This window comes from Aplidium turbinatum, chromosome 11, assembly GCF_918807975.1.
Source record: "Aplidium turbinatum chromosome 11, kaAplTurb1.1, whole genome shotgun sequence".
NCBI classification, from domain to species: domain Eukaryota; kingdom Metazoa; phylum Chordata; class Ascidiacea; order Aplousobranchia; family Polyclinidae; genus Aplidium; species Aplidium turbinatum.
In genome coordinates this window covers 8,322,382-8,341,870 of record NC_137482.1, presented here as the reverse complement: position 1 = coordinate 8,341,870, position 19,489 = coordinate 8,322,382, and the positions used below count along the sequence as shown (strand labels likewise).

The 19,489-nt window shown below is 37.2% G+C and overlaps 2 protein-coding genes across 2 annotated transcripts; both read right to left on the bottom strand.

Moving 5' to 3' along the window:
* Positions 1 to 535: 535 nt before the first annotated feature.
* Positions 536 to 13,953, bottom strand: LOC145779658 (vascular endothelial growth factor receptor kdr-like). The gene is made up of 12 exons (XM_082591297.1): positions 13,844 to 13,953; positions 13,118 to 13,227; positions 12,569 to 12,812; positions 9,525 to 9,638; positions 8,831 to 9,128; positions 8,487 to 8,640; positions 4,946 to 5,139; positions 4,161 to 4,301; positions 3,767 to 3,872; positions 3,183 to 3,335; positions 2,403 to 2,541; positions 536 to 2,065 (listed from the first exon to the last, which is right to left on the bottom strand). Exons 3-12 carry the CDS (start codon positions 12,750 to 12,752, stop codon positions 1,911 to 1,913), a joined length of 1,638 nt encoding a protein of 545 aa, XP_082447423.1. The 5' UTR covers positions 12,753 to 12,812; positions 13,118 to 13,227; positions 13,844 to 13,953; the 3' UTR covers positions 536 to 1,910.
* Positions 13,836 to 19,045, bottom strand: LOC145780153 (vascular endothelial growth factor receptor 1-like). Its single transcript, XM_082591863.1, has 9 exons — positions 19,042 to 19,045; positions 18,434 to 18,799; positions 17,857 to 18,002; positions 17,306 to 17,468; positions 17,050 to 17,204; positions 15,743 to 15,926; positions 15,180 to 15,494; positions 14,508 to 14,648; positions 13,836 to 13,960 (listed from the first exon to the last, which is right to left on the bottom strand). Exons 1-9 carry the CDS (start codon positions 19,043 to 19,045, stop codon positions 13,836 to 13,838), a joined length of 1,599 nt encoding a protein of 532 aa, XP_082447989.1.
* Between the last annotated feature and the right edge of the window lie 444 nt (positions 19,046 to 19,489).

Sequence of the window (19,489 nt, the reverse complement as noted above, 5' to 3'; positions counted from 1 at the left end):
GTGATATTGTGTCCTGTTTCCATCGCAAATATATTTTAACCTGAAGATTAAATAGAAAAAAAAGCGATGCTGGAGCTGTAGTTGCTGAAATCTAGAGTTGTTATTTGAAAAACGGCTCTGCATCACATATATTCAATCGCCATCTCCGCTTGCAGTAGATTGCGCATCAACATGGGTTATCTGTCTCCAGTCACGGTTTTTAGCTATCTCGCCCAGTGTCGTCAAATTTTCGGTCCACGGCTGGATGTTGCATGCTATCGTCTTGGTGGTCTGCTTCTTTTTCTCTTTCCGTTAGGCCTAACTTTACCTTCCATGCAGGTTGTGCTGACTCCGCATTTTGATCTTTTAGTTTAGCCGAAAAATTTTAGAATTTTTGATCTTATTGTTGACTGCAATTGGGTGTAGCTTCGTTTTGCATTACACAAACAATGAAATTCCTACGAGTTTATTTGCGTAGGCCTACTGTTTTATTGGTCGTGAGTGACTAAAGACTGAGATGTTTAAGCCTGTTCGTTTCCTTCTGTGTTGCTTGGAGGTTAACTTTTATTAAAACTCAGAAACGACACATGTAATATATTTACAAACTCTCAATAAACACAGATGATCTTGCAAACATTAAACTGTACACAAAAAGCAAATATTATGTTGACGACGAATGTAAAAGGCGAATTGATTTTGAATTTACGGTGAGTTAATAATATTCAAAGGCAATTACAGTAGAATTCGCTTATAGTGACACCTGAAGGGACCACGGAAAAAGTGTCACCATAACCGAAGTGTCACTATAGCCGAATTCTACTCAACTGTTGCGAATGCAAACGGGACTTTGCAACAGGTGTCACTATAGGCGAATTCTACTGTACATGCTTCTACAAAGGAGGTATGTCCATTGTCCAACCACACATGTTAAACTTTCTGCAGTGTTTTGCAACAGTAGAAAAACATCCCTTGTCATAAGTATGCTATTTAGTAATTTTCAAATTTTTCCTGACATACTTTCTACATGTAGGCCTAGGTCAGAGGTGACGAACCTGCGGGCCGCATGCGGCCCGTCAAAGAATTTTGTGCGGCCCGCAAAACAATTTGACAATCGCTCACGCAAGACAAAAGACATCTCAAAGCTGTTTTATGCCTTCATTTTGTTTTATGCGTTTTATGAAAATCTTAGTATGCAGTTGAGAGTTGCCACATCGTCTGTTCGACCTAATATTGAACGCTTAGTCAAGAAAAAAAACTTTCCAAAAATCCCACTAAGCAAAAAAATTCAATGCTTCAATGTTATTTTTTAATATTTTATGCTTCAATGCTGCATTAGATAGCTTCAGCTGTATGATTCGCATGGGCTTTTGTTTGTTGTTTGAAAAAGAAATTTCATTAACTGGTTTGTTGTTTCGGAGCATAATGGTCGAAACATTTAGTCAACTTGAGCAAAAGGATAGAGCCAAGAAAAGAAGAAATCATACTCATATGAAAGCAAACGCTTCGAAAATTAAACTGTCTTCATTATCAGTGCAAGTAGGCGTACTGTTGCTCTATCCTTTTTGCTCAGGTTGATTTGTTTTTATTTTTTACTGTTGTATGTTTCGATTCTGCGTAAAATAATTTGAACTGTGTGGGTTTTATTACTTTCATCTGCCGTTTGTTACTTTTCATGAATAATATCTTGAGTCACTTCTAAAAGATTTCATAGTAGCCTAGGTTACGATTAAAAGTTGTGTGGCCCGATAACTCATGTGCAATTGACAAAGTGGCCCGCAACCACAAAAAGGTTCGTCACCCCTGGCCTAGATAGTATGCTATTGTTGCTTTTCCTCTTCTCTTTACAACATTTGACTCTTGGAGATTTTACGTTTCGTTTGGAAACATTGTTCAGTTTTCGCAACGTTGTGCTCGGTATTCTGAAAATGATGTCACACCAAATCCACTTGAGAAGCAACCACGTCGTCATACAAAGGAGGAGGTTCGCATAACGCCATTTTGTCGATTGATGTGTAATTCCCTGCCTCGGTATATGCCAGACTTCTATCTGTGCTGGCATACATTCCGCTGTCTTCCGATTGATTACCTAAAAACAGCAAAGTCAACAGTTTTCGTCTTTCAAATCAATCTTGAATCTTGACGCAGCTACAAGCTCGTTTAGATTTTTGTCTTGGGAGCTGTTCATAAAACTCGTCCGCAGTGAAGTCGGTTGCAAGTTGCGGATTTTTCTATGACTCAGTGTGTAGATTTTGGTAGGAAGGAGGGGTCATTTTTTGCAATTTTATGAGGACGTCTTTTATGGACAGTCCTTTAGTAAATACTGCTGGTAGGCTACTCAAATAGCTGATTAGGTCTTTAATTTTAACCAAAAACCAAGCTTATCGACAGAAAATTCGAAGAGTCGCTATAACATTATTATTTACCGTCTTCTGTCAGCAACTGGTCCAGGACGATGCTTTCTTGTGTTATTTCAATAAAGCTGTCCTCGTTGTCTTCGTGCGATTCTTCCACCATTGTGCTGGATGCTTCTGCACGCCCGTCAAACTTTCCCAGGACCCTGATCTATTAATATGAACGTGTTGTTTTAGTTTTATCGGTTTGTTTCGTAGAACAAAATTAAGACCAAAAATCGCTCTTGTAGTGTCAAGATATCCTTGGCTCTTGCAAAGGAAACCGAAAGTCTTAGCCACATATCAAATATGAATTTGACAAAGTGGCCACACGACGCATTCAAAATTTCTTTCTGATTCTATTTTTCTGATTGGTTCGTGAAACAGAAAGCTGTTTTGATTCATAATTCTTTTTTGTAGTTTCTGAATTATCCTATTCAGTATTCACTGTTTCCAAAGAAATTTCCAGGGCAAATTACACCAATTTTCTTTTTCATTTTTATACCAAACCTGGGATTTAACTACCTTGGCTTATGGTTCTTTCACCACCTTAACTTGCCTACATTCCATGAAACTGAGAATCTAAAATTGCAGCTGAATTTGTCTTCATCGAAGCAAAATAGAAGTTGCAGGATGTACAAAACTTTAAACTGAGTTCTGTAAAGTTTTAGGCGTTTATGTTTTGGGGATTTAGGCATGGTCCGGTAAACTTTTGCAATGCGTGTGATGGAGTTTGAACAAATCCATGATTTGCTTACTCTGATCTCAAAGGTCATATTGACATCGTTCAATTCTTGATCCAAAGTTACTTACTTCGACATCTGTGTAATCGTCAGATGCTGCTTTAGTTGGCGTTTTTTTGTTCAATTCAAATGTTTCTTCAGGGCTTTGCTGTGGTTTTACACCTCTAAGGGGTATTTTTCCTTCAACGTTTGTTGCAAATATTTTCATAATGTCCAAATAATCCTGAAACAAACAAAATTTCTACTGTTCGGAAGTCTGCGATTAGAATATTGTGGTAGCCCATTCACAACAATCTTGTAACCTACGAACAACCCTGCGAATGCGGTATGCCAAGGGTGACATAGCCTAAATTAGATTATTGTTGTTATGGCTTGGTTATTGTACAGTAATAGCAAACATGGGAAATTTTTTAATTCAAGTTTTGTTCATGTAGCCTATGGTCTGCATTCTTTTTCAACCTAAATCAAGAACTCAACATTGAGGCTTATCCATCACTTTTCTCAACATTTAGTCTACAGGTTTTGTTTGTCAAAGATAAAGTTAGCTCAATTAATTTTTTTTATCTTTGCAGCAACAATAGGGTAGGCCTATAGCCAAGTTTACGGACTAAACATGGAAATAAAGGTTTACACCAGCCTACGCCTTAAACTTACATGGCCGGCTTCGGTTTGCAGAACATCGCAAAGCTCTTCGCATAATTTAGTGAATGTGGGTCTCTCCTGCGGCGAATCAGCCCAGCAAGCAAGCATTGCTGAGTACCTATACACGACAGAAACATTAAAATCAAATTGAAAAGTTATGTAAAAAAAAAAAAAAAGGCTAGACCTAGCCTACCTTTGTAGCTTTGGTAGATCTATCTTATCTGGCTTGTAAGTGTTTGTATGTTTATTAAATCCAAATACTGTACAGTAAATTACTTCAAATTTTACAAAATTTCCCTGTTTTCAGTTTTATAAACGCCTGCGTGAACGAACTAATAAAACGTAGCTTAGGCCTGTAGCCTACATGCTTAATCATCAACTGCAGACAGTGGAGTCTATATCTTACATTGAATCATTGGAATATCTCGGCTTTCCCATACGTACTCCCCGGCGAAGCTTGTTGCAGAAATCTTCATCAATTTGTAATCCAGGATATGGCGACCCACCAAGACTAAATATCTCCCAAAGCAAAACTCCAAACGACCATCTAAAAAATTCAACTTTAACGGTCAATTTTAGCGCGGTAGCCTATGGGAACGTTCAAATATTACGTAACGCTTTTTTTCCGAATTTTTGACACCCCCCTCCCCCATGTAACGCCAACGTAACGCTTTTTTCAATCCCTCCCTCCCCCACGTAACGCTTTTTCACTACGAATTCAGCACAAAAAACTACCATTCCGTACTCGAAAGCGTTACGTAACGTTTTGCTTGAACCCCCTCCCCCCCCGATGTGACGCTAACGTAACGCTTTGCATAAACCCCCCCTCCCCCTCGAAGGCGTTACGTAATATTTGAACGTTCCCTATATCTACTGCATGGTAGCTCAATAATTGAGGGAATCTTTATTCTTGGACTAAAAAAGCTTGTTTGAATGCTTGATCTTGTCAATTTCGCTTACTTAAAGAGGCTTTGAACCACTGATGCAGGCCCGATCAAAGAGATTGACAGGATGAAGTTTCCGCTTGTTGTTTGTGAGTTATACCATCCACTAGTTGCCGCTAAACGGAGAGCTGTTCTTGATATGCGTTGCTCGAGTGCTCATTGTCCCATTACACAGTTTAAAGCGACAGTTTACTACACTTTTAGTCAAAAGTTGCAATCAAAGGTTGGTTTGGCGTAGCCTACTCACACATCACTTTTTGTCGTATAAAGCTTATCGAAAATTGATTCCGGAGCCATCCACTTCAATGGCAGTCTTGCTTCTCCTTGACGCACATAGTCTGGATCTTTATACACGTCACGCGCCAAACCGAAGTCGCATATTTTCACCACTTGGTAGTCAGAGAGCAAGATGTTGCGTGCAGCCAAGTCTCGATGAATGCACTGGAAGAGACCAACGGCAAATTTTAACGTCACAAAAGGCATCTATCATACCAGTGCCTTTTAACCTTTTTTCTGACACGCCCCCTTTAGAATGGATCACATGCAAGGCTTATGAGAGGGGTAGCCTACTGTGTATCCTTGAGGGGCCAGAAATTGTGATTATATAATTCACGCGAAAAAATATTTGGTTAAAACCATCCTAAACGACTAAATTCAATCATAAAAGTTGCTATTCTTTAGTCCTGGGGGGCATGTAATGTAGCAAAAGGGACCGGAAAGGTAATTGAGTGCATTGCGCGCAAATTAGGGGCCCAAAGTGGTGATTTAACGCTTTACGTGCAAAAATGGTCTGTTAAAGCACCCTAAATTACATCATAAAAGTTGGTTATTGTTGTGTCCTGGGGAGGGGAGAGGCTTAGCGTAGCAAAAGCAGGGTTGAAAAAAACCCGAGCTTTTTAAAAAAAGCCCAACACGCTATAGGTTTTTTTTAAAAAGCCCAACTATTTGAAAAAAGTAGTTTCATGCTTATTTCACTTCAAAATGAATTTCGAAGTTAGAGCAGTAGTCGAAGTCAATACTTTTGGAGCAGGAGCGGAGCCGGAGTCAAGAAAAGTGACTTCGTTCACCTCTGCTCGGCATGTGGTGAATGCAAAAGTCAATGAAGAAAGGTTATTGGTCAGATCAACGAGATGGTCAGATGATCAATCTAATTATGTTTTAACACGATGTTATGTTTGAACCTTGGTAGAGAGCTTGACTTGTTGTAACCAGATACTGTAGGCCTACATAACTTATAACACTCAGTAACGTTAACGGATTTAACAGTTTTTATTAATCACACAAAAAACTACTCAATCCAACGTTTTCGACACCACATAGTATCCTCATCAGGAATAATTATAGGCTAAGTTACATCTAAGAGAAATGACATGCATGATATGCAAATAATGCATAATTAGAAATGAAATAAGATGATATGCAACATAAGAATTTCTAACTGGAAAAATGCAACAAAAGAATTTCAAATTGGACTTTGTCTCATTTTTATGCATGTACTCTAAAAGGTCGTCGTTTATATTATAGTGTTCACATTTTTCTTAAGAGAAATGAATTTGAAAATTTTACATTAAAGCTGTAGCCTACAAGTGTTTGTATTTGCAAATATATTTTTAAAAATGCAGCAATTTTCCAAAAGTTTTGCCCACAATCGCGATATTTCTATAACTGGGAAACGACCCCTGCCTGCATCTCCATCTTCTCCTACGGCTATGTCCATGATCATTATGCTTACAGTTTCGACTTTTAAGCGGAGTTCAAAATGCAGTCCTGTGTTTGTTGATAGGCATATTAGGCTAAGTATGAACGTGTTGTAACGTTGCTTCAAGAGCCGTTTGCCCGTTTCATACGAATGCAACAATATTGGTTGGCGAGCTGCCTGTTCAACCGATCGATAGACAATTGTGAGATCCTATACGTCAGTCTCTTACAAACGCAAAGGTTAATCGGAAACGCAAATAGTTCGCTAGCCATGATTAACATGCCCAAGAAGTTACAGGTTTTGTATTCCATTGGCCAAACGCAAACTGGATTCAGAGTCAAAGCTAGACGCGTAGAATACCATGAAAAGGCCCCATCATAGCCTTCTCAGGCTACTGAGCTTAGAGTGATGAAAAGATAAGGTTTCCATCATACTAAGCCATCAGCACAAATGAGAGTAGGCAGTGCTGTATTCGAGGGTATACGGCAATATACTCAGTATACTCTCTGCTTTTTCGAGCAACTATTAGTATACCCTCTGGTTTTCCAAAGAGAGTGCCTATGCTGTCATCACTGATTCTTGACAACCACTAACTAACTACTTAACCCTTTGAGGACCAATGGTACACGAATGTACCATGAACTTAACCATTCCGTCGTCCAATTTTGATAATTCATGTTATGACTGAATAAAGATTAGTATTTGGCAAGTTGTGTATTATTTATTATTTTGCCAAATCTGACAGTAGGCTATAGGCTACCTTGTGCTTTTTTTACGAATAGCCTACAGCACTGAGAGTAGGGTGTGACAAGTTCCTTTCTCTCGGCTGCCTTTCCTTCAACACAACAACTATGCGCACCAAGCGTATTTCACCGTCGGTAGAGTGGTGCTTATCAACAACCAGCTTACGTCAGGTGCTGAACCAGATTTGCATTGTTGGGAAGTTTGCGCATTATCCCCTGCGCCATCGCACCGGTCCACCAAAGGAAAGTCAGCAAATTCAACTGGTAAACACTTTATAAGCATTGCAACGTACATTTTTGTAGCTAAAGCGTATCATTTTTATTATCACCATTGGTAGTGGTGGTTTAAACTAGTGTAACACGAGGCCGATCTTTTAACCACACAATAAGCCTACGCACGCAGGACTCATAGAATTGCCGCACGGTTAGCCTACACTTTGCAAGGTTACACCTACTAACACTGCGAGTTCTTTTCATGATTTTATCATTTACGTAATAAATCACCAGAAGTTTCGTGAAAGCATAAACAGAATTCCGATGCCCCTATTACCTACTATCAGGTTGTTTCTTGTTTAACATTGTCAGACCTATTTGTGGTGTATAAAATGGATCAATTTAACCTATAAGCATATTCGGCTAAACTGTAGTAACCCAGTCGGCTGCACGGCCGAGTGGTGAGAACCCTAGAACGGCAAACGAAAGGGCGCCGGTTCGACGCCGCTCAAGAGCATGCAGCTGTGTCTGTGGCAGGACACTTAAAGGCATACCTGAAGGTGGACACGAAGATTGGCTTCCTTGCCTTCCCGTCCACTTAATCTAGATCTTCAATCACCGGGCGTAAGCCTGGATACGACAAACAAACAACCTAACTCTGGCCTACCAAAATATCTTGTGCTTGCTTGCTTATAGGCTAGTTAACTTTCAAAAACTGGAAAGGCAAACAAGCGAAAATTGACGGCTACAAGAAACAGCCATTGTGTCACAGGGGGATATTTTTACCACGTATTTTTAAATTCCTGCCATGTATGAAACAATGGCTCATTGCGGGTGTTGTTGAGGAAGTTCTGATTTTGTTCTTGTTTGCTGTTTTCGCATCTGTATCAAATTGCAACTTTCCACACGCTTTATTTAAACTAAGCTGGGAAGCGCAACTCGTGTTACGATTTTAAGACAATAGGCTTTCCTACTTTAACAAGAAAAAATCTTTGTAGCCTAATATTTTGCAGGAAGGTCAAAAAAATATTATTTAAAGTTTTGTTTGTGGCCCGGGACTTAATTTGAGACAATACATTTTAAAGATGATGCTTCATGGTGATTTATAATACTAATTTGCAATGTAAAATTACCTTTTTAGAAGCAAGAAATTCCATTCCTCTGGATACTTGTAAGCTATATGAAAGCAAGTCAGTCAAAGTCAATGCAGTTTTTTTGTCGTTTTGGTCTTTTTGCTCTTCGGCGTTGGAGTTTTTACGCGAGCTTTTTTCGTTGCTTGTGTAATCACTGAAAACAAAAAAAACATGTTAGCTTACTTGAGAGAATGGTAAAAATTAATATGACAAAATCACTAAAAAAAGTATTTACAGCGAAGAGAAGGTTTTTCATTGCTCTAAGTTGCTATTGAGCAATAAAAAGTCTTCTCATCATAATTCAAATTCTGTACCACAAATCAACTCTTTAAAAAAATATTCACCGTGTTATTCTCATTGTGTCACTATCACTGGATCTGGTTGTATCTACTTCGCTAGTGCATGAAGTTCTGTTGCTGCAGTTGTTCGTCAACCAGTCAGAAGAACCAGTCTCTTCATCTATCACTGAGAATGCTCCATCATCTGCTGTTTCATTACTGAGAAGACCGGTCTTGTTAGTTTCCGCTTCATTTGCTTTTTCCCCTTGAGTGATCTGACTTCCAATATATCTGTCTCTACGCTCTCTCAAATATGCGGACAAGTTTCCATGACGGCAGTACTCGACAAGAATCATCAGTGGCCCTGGAAATTAAGGAAAATATTAAGGTATCCCTGTGTAAGTTCACGCAAATGTTTTTACGGTGCTAATTTTTACCGTTTTTAATAAGTAGAAGATTAAACTTACCATTATGTAATAGACTACTGTGAGTGACGAATAGATCGCGGTGAGCTTTTTTTGTTACAAGGACGCGTAAATTTTGAACCAATGGGTCTTTGATCACAGTCGTATTACCATGTTATCAAAAGTAAAAAATACCAACTTCATCCACTTTGCAGCCGTAGGTATTGGAAATTTCACTCGAAGTCAGTTCAAAAACTTATTATATCTCAAAAGAGAACACTTTTCAGTAAATTGAACCGAGCTTACTTCGATGATTACATTTAAATCTTATTTCTCAGTTTCTTCAATCTACAAACCTTCTTTCGTGGTGCAAGCTCCTAGTAAATTAACGATGTTGAGATGTGGCCCAAGATGGATCAGAATTTTAAGCTCCGACATGAGTGCATTGTATTCGCTACTTCGTGAGCCAACTGTTGCAAAACACGGTAATATAACCATTATATATAGTCACACTGTATATGAACTCACAAAAATTATTCCTTGTGAAAAAATTCCTTTCCGGTTAGGAACTAGGCGTACTGGTCTAGTGCTTTATCTGGTTTTAGCTTCGTTGGCGCAGGTTGCGCTTTATCAAGGATTATAGCAGAAATTCATAGCATTGCATCTAGATTATGTAAACTTCTTTACAAACAAAATGGCAGTAAATGTGCGAAATCAGCCTAAAGCGTCCTTAGAATAAGAAGAATACGTTTAGCTGGATGTGGTGTTGAGCACACAATCTTCCGTTTGAAATTCAATGCGCTAGCACCATGTATCAGTCAATCGACGTATGCAACTGGCTTTGATAAACTTTGGGGACTAAAATTTGTTTCAGATTTATTCCCACTTTAGAAGAGTGGCTGGTCGCATTTCTCGACCATCCTATCCAAGGCGTTTTCCAACATCATTATCTCCAAGTCCTCCTTTATGCAGTCTTTTGCTGTAATCTATATCCAGTGTTGTACGCGTCATTGAAATAATTTGACGGCGTCAGCGTCAGCGCGAATTGCTTAAAAGCTTTACGGCGTAAAGGACTGCGTAAGCTCTTAAAGAAATTGACGGCGTCAGCGTCAGCGCTAATTTCTAGCGCTATTTTTTGCCAGCGTCTCATAAAACGCAAATATTTCAACCAAGTTAAGGCTAACAATAGCTATAAATAAAGAGCAGGTATTATGTTTTGAGACTGTATTGTAATTAGCTGCTCAGCCTATTAGTTATTTCCTTTCAGAAAAACAAGCATTTCAAAACGTTTGTCTGACAATCTGCTGCGTATGGGACGCATATTCAGGGGCGCCGAAGCGATTTTTGACTGGAGGGGCAGGAGTATGAAATAAGGGCACTTTTGTTGCTGAAAGGCCAATTTTTTTTTTTAAGTTTTAAGATAAGATATAGCGATAATGCTCATCTATCAGCTCATTATCGAGTAATGATACAAGTATCCGCTACACAAAGAACAATGGCACGGAAAGGCATCATGCTATTTTATAATCATGTAATATAACTTACTGTGATGGAGAATTTTGTGTCGTGAATATTATTTTGAGGCAAAAATAAAACATTATAATTAGGCTAAAAGCGTATAGCATAAATTGTTATATTGCAAAGTGTGCAGTAGCTTACATGACCATAAAAGGGCACCATTGCCCCCTCTTCCCTCCCCATCCACAGAAATTTGAGGGCAGGGGGGCATCCGCTCCCCCTGCTCCACCCCCGGTTCCGGCGCCCCTGCGCATATTGTCCTTTCCAAGTGAAAACATGCGTTCCACACCAGCGCTGGTTGGTATTGGTGTGTTGTATTTCAAAAACAAGTTGAAAACGTTTAGTCGGAAAGATATCACCGTTCCAAGCGTGCTGTGATAGTTTAGCATGTATAAATCTTTTAACGAGGTCCACTGCACCAACATCGCTCTTTTCAGGGGCATAGAGCTTTTGAAATAAAGTATATTCAACGTCCGCGATGCCATTCATGGATTTTTCGCTTTCTGTCTTTGATCCCTCGTTCTCAATACATGGGTGATCACCATTTGGCGAACTTCTTCCGCATGTATTCCAAGGAGCCATTCCAACCAACGCAAAAACTGGTAATTCGGATAAGTCGCGCTGGCCAGAATACATTGTGAAACTCTTATTGTGAAACGAGATTTTCCATGGAAACAAAAAATGACGCTTAGCGCTTGACGCTTAAAATCGGCAAAATAGTTGACGGCGCTATCACTTCCGTCAACTGAAAAATAAATTGACGGCGCTAGCCTCAGCGTCAACAAAAAGTTGACGCCGTCAAATGACGCCGTCAATTTGACGGCGTCAACGTACAACACTGTCTATATCTTTTCTCTTCTCGGCTAAAATTTGGAATCCAAAACAAGTTGTAGATCTAACATGTTTGTGATGGGAGATATTTTCATTCATTAGATCTTTTATTTGAGTGTCTTTTGGAAGCTTATTGATCAGTCATGATAGATTGCTTTAGCAAGAAAATCTGCATTTCAAATTTTTTATTAATTTTGATCACAATAAGCGTGGAGAGGAAGAGGATGATGATATGGGCTTTTCACACTCTTGATGATCTCTGGCATTATCAAATGTTAAATTCTGCGTAATGCTCAGAGTGTAGGTAGTATAGGCTATTCGTTTATGCATCATAACCTACCAGTTAGCGTGTGATTCATTATTTCTAGCACCTGGTACAGTGCTCAGTGAACATTCATAAAATATACTTTACAAAAACGCGACTGGAGAGGAAGTCGTTCTACTTTCTACTGTTTCCGATCATTACTCCTGGAAACGCGACATATTAGCTGCAGTTTTGTGGCGCCATACCGAAGCAGTGCAGTATTTATTACAGGAAAACTTGGTGTCACCTACGCAAAATGCCTAACGTGGACTGATTTGTAGATGAGGCAAACCTGTCAATACATTGTATCAAGAGCGTTAAAAATAACTCGCAACCTTTTATAAATTAATTATAGGCGCCGAGGTAAGAATTGACTCCGAGTAGCTTATAAACTTTTCGACAGATTAAATAGGTCACACCAGCCCAAAGAAACATTTTGTGAAATTACGCCTATCGTTTGACGATTTAAGTTTAAAATTAAATTGTTAATTCTAATTGAGGAATGCAAATTTAAAAACGAACAGCCTAATTTTATCAGGTTGCATAACAATAAAAATATAGGTCCTGCAGGTGAAATTATATATATTTAATCAGAATTTATTGAATTTAGGCTGTTTTGTTAAGGTTTTTGTTTTCATTTGAGCCTCTCCTATAACATCGTCTAGCTTTTTACTACGCCAGATTGGTGTTTGCTTTTTATACTGTGTTTGAATAAGTTATAAATTAGAGCTTTGTAATTAGGCATACCTTTCAACATCTTGACAGCAATCGTTTTGCATGAAGAGGTTTTCTCAAGGTCAAACGCAGTGGCCTGGACTACGCATCCAAATGCACCTCGTCCAAGTGTTTTGCCGAATCGGAGTCTATCTCTTGGAAACTCCCACTTTTTAAGATCATATGACAAACATTGGGCTTGTTCCTCCAAGGGCATTTCCTTGGGATTAATGATGGGCGCTAAATACTGTTGTTCCAAACGCAACTGTTTCCTCAGCTGCAATGCAATGGTAAAACTTTATCCTGCAGAAAACTACAGCAAAGTAACATGCTGTACAGTACGTAAAAACAGAAATGCGCAAGTGGCTACAGTTGGCCTATGTTATAAAACAAAGTAAAATTTAAAAGGAATAGAAATATAAGAAAGATGAACTAAATATAGAACATGTAAAAACAAAAATACAAAATTATAAGGTTAAAAATAAATTATGTAGGCAATAACAACACACCGCGACAACCGTCAACGTTATTGTATCCAAACGTATGAGCCACTGATGATCGTCAATCCTATATCCACCTCACCTTTTTTACTTTTCGAGATTTGAATACAAACAGCCAGATGGTGCATAGAACGATGGTAATTAATACTGCTATGACTCCCACGATGACAATCGTGTACGTTTGCTGTGGATCTACAGAAAACCAATGAAAATTTTCAATGCCCTATAACGATTTACAATAAGTGGTATCATGGTGGTATCCTACTGTACCTACAACTAACATCTGTAACCAGAGGGGTACGCAGGAGAGGGCATTGATCCGTAGATTTAGTATTGCTTGGTTATTAACAACATTGTTATTGGCTTTGACAGTGCTGTCCAAAACATAATGAATGCCGTACTCTACTTTGTTAAATTACTGAAACTTTTTTTTAAAACTAAAGACAAAGCCCAATGGCCACTCCTCTGCGTACGCCACTGTTTATTATAACAAGCTAACACTTCAGTGGGGCAACTTTTGTTTTCTAGTTTGTACTGTATAAAACAAGATAAAACTTTTGAAAAATAGTAGGCGCATGGCCTACTATGCTAAGCTACAGCGTAGTAAAAACATATGAATGAAACTGTTGGCAAACTATAAAAATATTAGTTTTTATGTTGCAGATGTAGATTTTAAGCTCAGCTTTGTAAAAATAAGGATTCTAAATATAAAATTGGCTTGCACTGGCATCCGACTTTTCGCAAAAAAAATTACCCAGAAAAACTTAGTCTTTTCAAATTAGAAATAGACAAAAATGCATTTAGTCACCTTTTACGTGCACAATGGTACTGCTTGTATAAATACCGTGGTCATTGTAAGCTTCGCATGTGTAGTTGCCTTCATCACTAAACTTAACATTTGGGAGCTCCAGCTCAGGAGTGGCATCTGTGCAACAAACTCAGTTTAAATATATGCCAAAACTAGGATTGCAGGTGAAAGTTGAGTTGTTTTTATTTCTAAACGCCACAGCGAAAACAGCATGTCAAACATAGCAAAAATCCAGAAAAAAGAAGAAGCGACAAAACGCAAACGTTAAGATGTGCTTAAAGATCGAAATAAGTTGTGGATTTAAAAAAAAATGATAAGCTTACGGTCACAATGCTTTCAGAAAATTTTTAAATAGAACAAAATAAAATGAGAAACAAAATAATTATCAAACATAGAATATTTTGAAGATTTGTATAAATAGAAAATTGCAATGACTATCGGTCCTGGAGCGTTATCGTAGTTAAACAAGGCCAAACACAAGTTTTTACTTAGCTGGGCATTTAAGTCAACAATGAAAAACAATGAAAATCTAATTCAACAATGAAAAACAATGAAAGTCTAAGTCAACAATGATAAATAATCTTATCGAATAGACATATTTTTATTTCAAATGCGAATGGTTATTTTACATAAGTTACAACTTGATTATAGCCTAATTAATTACCAAACAATTCGAAATCATCATGGAACCAGCGATATCTCGGTTCTGGCACTCCATCGCATTCACAAGACAAGATGAAACCTTCTCCCACCACAGCAAGGAAAACGTCATCCAGGGGGACAATAATTTGCGGTGGTTGTAATTCTTCAAGTAAAAGTTGATGGTCAGGTTCCTCATTAGAAAATACATTAGACTACAGCGAAAATTTCCCATAATGTTTCTTGTTCGTGCATTGAAACTGCCTGTTGACTTTTCTTACGATACAGCTTATTTTGTAAGATGAATAATCTAATTTTGAAGGATTTGATTTAAGCGTGCATTTAGCCAAAGCTTTAATTAAAACTGGTAAAATAAACTGCATAATTTCCCTGTTATATCCAGTTTCATAGTCCCACTTTTCTGATGCTTTAATAAAATATTTCTAAATAGGCCAGTTCATCACAAATTTAGCAATCATTTAACTTTTTCAACAGCCTACCATTAGAAATAAAAAGTTATAAAATTTAGCTAAACAGTTTCTGACAAGCAATGCATTTCGCTGACTAACTTACAAACTCTAGGTTATAAATAGACTACAAGTTGAGAAAGCTTTGATTTGTGATGTTGTTGTTGATGGTTCTAGTGACAAAATTGACTTTCTAAATTGAATAAAAGTTTACAAAAGATTAAACTCACCTATAACATTCAGTTTAATTGTTACTTTCTTTACCATTCTTGACGTTTTTATTTTCAACGTGTAATTTCCGTTGTCAGAAATACTCAAATTGCGGATGACAAATTCACTTCCGCTTATTTCTATTTTTTGCGCTGCCATTCCTGCAGTGTATACAGTTTCTTTCAAACGAATCGTCTCATTTATAAACCATTGAAATGTTGGCTTGGGAAAGGCGTCAACTTTGAAGCACAAATCAGCGTTTTGCCCAGTAACAGCATAGATAGTCCCATCGTCCAGCATTGTAGGATAGTTTATGATTGTTATAAATGGAGACTCTGTAAAACAATAGAATATGCCGCGTTCAAATCATCGTGTCATCACTTTCATACAAAATGATTTAAGGAGTAAATTGGTTCCACTTCTATTATAAACATGTCATAGCCAGCTGTCAAGGTTGGTTTTTAAGCCCTAACAATTTTTGACATCTAGAAGCATCATAAACGCTTTTTTACATAACGAATATGGCCTAACCACGGATTGATAAAAGTAAACAAAGTGTTTTATGCTAATTAATAACATTTACCATAAACTGAAACAGTCGATTGCGTGGTCTTGTTTTTCTGACTAGTTACCACGGTGCAAGTATAGCTTCCAGAATCAATTATTCTTGCTTTCTTGATGGTCAATTTGCTCCATCCAATTACTGAGTCTTTACCAATTTTTGGTAAATCGCTTTTGTCAATGGGATCTTCATAACCAAATTCCAACTGCAAAAATAAAATTTCTCGTTGGGGTAAACATTTCTAAGTAGTGAGCACCTCAAATTAAAAAAAATATTATTTTTCAAATTTTTCATTAGCCCCCATGAAAAAGGCTTATGGCCCACTAGGGGGCCATGGCCCCCAGGTTGGGAACTCCTGCACTAAACAAAGAAAATTTTTACAAAAAGAATTGAATAAAAAAAAAAGCTAAACTTTTGTTGTGAAGTGGGTTATAACTGCTATTGCAGCAATGTTTTAGCTTAATGTCAATTGTAACTGAAAGAAATAATATTGCAAGCTTTTCTATGACGCCTGTTTTTTCGGTAAAGCAGATTTGCTTTAAATGAAATCAATTGATCAAATTAAAAAGCATTAGAATCACCGTGACATTACCGTTAAAATTACCAAATTTTATAATAAAAGTCTTTGTTTACCTTCTTTTACCTTGTAAATGATACAAGTTTGATAATGCACTAAAAAGACGTTTTAAGCAGTGTGTAGAGTGTAGCCTGTGTTGGACTTTGAAATTGGACGGAAACTCGTGTATTTTTAGAAATCAATTTTCAGCAACATTAAGGTAAATATATTCGATCTCAAGACAATTGACTTTTCAAGAATGTACATGCGATGTTGTGCGATCCACTTCGTCTATGTTTCCATTTGTCTCACATCATAGCAAATGAAAGACTTTTCAAGGAACGAGATTCGTTTATAAATTTATGCTCGATCAAAGTTGCATATTTCACTAAGAAATTTTTAGCTCGCATCGTTGCACAAGGTAGGTGCGGTTTGAACTAAGCTTACAATTTTCACAACCTAACTTCACAAAAACAACGATTGCAAGTGTAATTAACTTTCGTAAATGTTTAAAGACAGAAATTATCGCAAGCGTTGAAACAGATTATTTCAAACCTTCAAAACCATAATGACTGTATAAGTGTATAACTAACTTAATTGTAGCTTATTTTTAACAAAAAAATTGTAGCCTAAATAAGCCTGTTTGGAAATTGACCAATGAGGTTATCCAGAGGTAAACCTAATTGACCACTTTCCCTAAACATAAATTGTAATCAACCTTTGTTCTGTATACAGCAATGACTAAAATATTGCTGTAGTTAGTGCTACGTACTTTTGCATTTGGTTTGACTCTTGGAGTATTCCATACAAAGTTTACTCTACCGCCTCTCTGGACAGAAACCTCACAAGTAATTTGGATTTCATCATCTTGAAAAACGCGAGATTTTTCCGCAAACATGACGATCTCCCCAATCTTTGGAGCTATATCTGACATACGACAGAAATTTTATAGTCACAAAAAACAATCTGATCACAAGAACATGAAAATTAGTAGCCTAAAAGTTAGAGCATTTTAATGAGATTGTTACCTTTGCTTCGCAATACGTTCACCATGATCCGGCGCTTATCGGAGACAATCAAACTCCGTTTTAATGAAGAGTTTTTAAAGAGCTTTGCTTGACACAACCACAGCATGGTGTCGTAGTCAGTAGCATTCTTGATGACATAGCCAATGGAAAAGTCATAAGATACCTGCAAAAATAAAAACAAATTTCTAGACATCATCATCATTAAGTTCCTTCCTCTCGTCGAGGATTGGAGGCAATGAAGCACCAAGTTTCTCTGTTGTGAGATTTTTCTACTGCAGTTTTGTAATTAAATCCTGACCAGTCTTCATTATCGTTAGTCCAAATTCTTGGTAGTCTGCCCTTATTGCGAATCATGTGGCCAAAATATTTTAATTTTCTTGATTTAATTGTTTGTATAATTTCCATGTTGGTTTGTATTCTGGATAGTACTTCTTTGTTTGTGATTTTATTCTTCCATGAAATTTTAAGCATTCTTCTATAAATCTACATTTCAAATGCCTCAAATAAATTCATATTTCACCAATATGTAAAACTTTAAATCTTAAACTCACTCTGCTAAAGTCTAGTTCTTGTGAACTTCCTACTCTTCTATAAGTGACCAATGCATTTTTATGAGTTGCCCTGCATGGGAGAAGAATATCTTCTCCAAACTCCACATCAATGAACAACGGGGCATCAAGGAGCAAAGAAGAAGGACCTAAGATGTCAAACAAGTCATGTATATTTTATAATGACAATAGTTTCGTTTCTACTTTCTAGCAGTAGTTGCAACTTTCATTGGATGAATGCGAAAGTAAAAACAGAAATATGCAAGTCGTTTTATTGCTTCCCTCACGTTACGCGCACTATGACAATGCGCAATGCGCATCCTCAGAGCGAAGATTATCATGGTGAGTGAAACGTCAGTGAAGCAATAAACCTACTTTCACTTTCGCATTCATCAGATGAACGTTGCAACTACTGCTAAAACGATAATATTCCAGGTAAACACCTAAACTTTTCATTATTCAACAATAATTTCATCAATAACATTGAGAGAATGTTGCAACATGAAAGAATTAGCCATTGTAAAAGCTTTTGTCAATACATGTTTAAAAAATACATTTGAGTCCTATATAAACTACTTACTATAAACATACACATACACCCTTTTGATCCACTTTTGTTCCCGTGAGTAAGTGCGTGCCAACGTTATATTGGCAGCAAAAGAGACGTTGGCTTGTTTCCCATTTCGCCGATACAAACAAGTATAGTATCCAGTATCAGCCGCAACAGTTTTGCCTATGATGATTGTTTTCTTGTAGTATAATATATCCTTCTCTATATCTATGCTATTTTTCAGAACTTGTAGTCGTTTGCTTGTGGCAACGCTGCTAGGTACATTCCATCGTATTCCGAAAAGAGATGTGGTTGTTACTTCGGCCATGCACTTAAGCTTCAAACTTTCTCCCGCATGGATCTGTTTCGTTTTAGTTGATTTTGCTTCGCGGTTACCTGTATAACAATTCTGTATATTACCATAAGCTGCAAAAAAATATAACCTACTCACTGCTGTTCTTATAATTCCTGATTGCTATTATTCAGAATACGTAGCTACATTTTTTAAAACAACTGATGTACTCAGTTAATACTCTGTAAAATGATCTTTCGGACAATCTGTTGAAGGAATACGTTAAAAACCATTGACTATCATAATCTGGATAATTAATAAAATTTCAGAGCTTTCGTCTTCTCACCCATGTGTTAAAGACTGCAATAAAATTTACCGATTCCGTGATCAGTTATAGTTGGGTACTTGGGTAGTCTAACAATCAAGGAAGTAACTGAATCTGACAAGACTGGGTTTAAATATATCGGAAAGGTAGCCTACTGTAGCAGGCTTACCACGACGAAAAGTTTATTAAAGATATGAGATTAGTTAATTTATACAAATAGACTGCAAATACTACTTCAAACTTAAAAACAGTTTATCGCTAAAAATGCACTTGATGAAAAAAACAAAAACTAAAAAAAAGAAACAATGTTTAAAAAAATGGCAATCTTGCAGAACTCAGCCTAAAGCAAAATAATAACAAACTTACCGTAAAAAAGAAATAACCAAAGTATTTGCACAAAGTTGAAAACTTTCATATTTCAAGACACCGTATTTTAAAACTTTCCTTACTGAAGCAAATAATTAGTTTG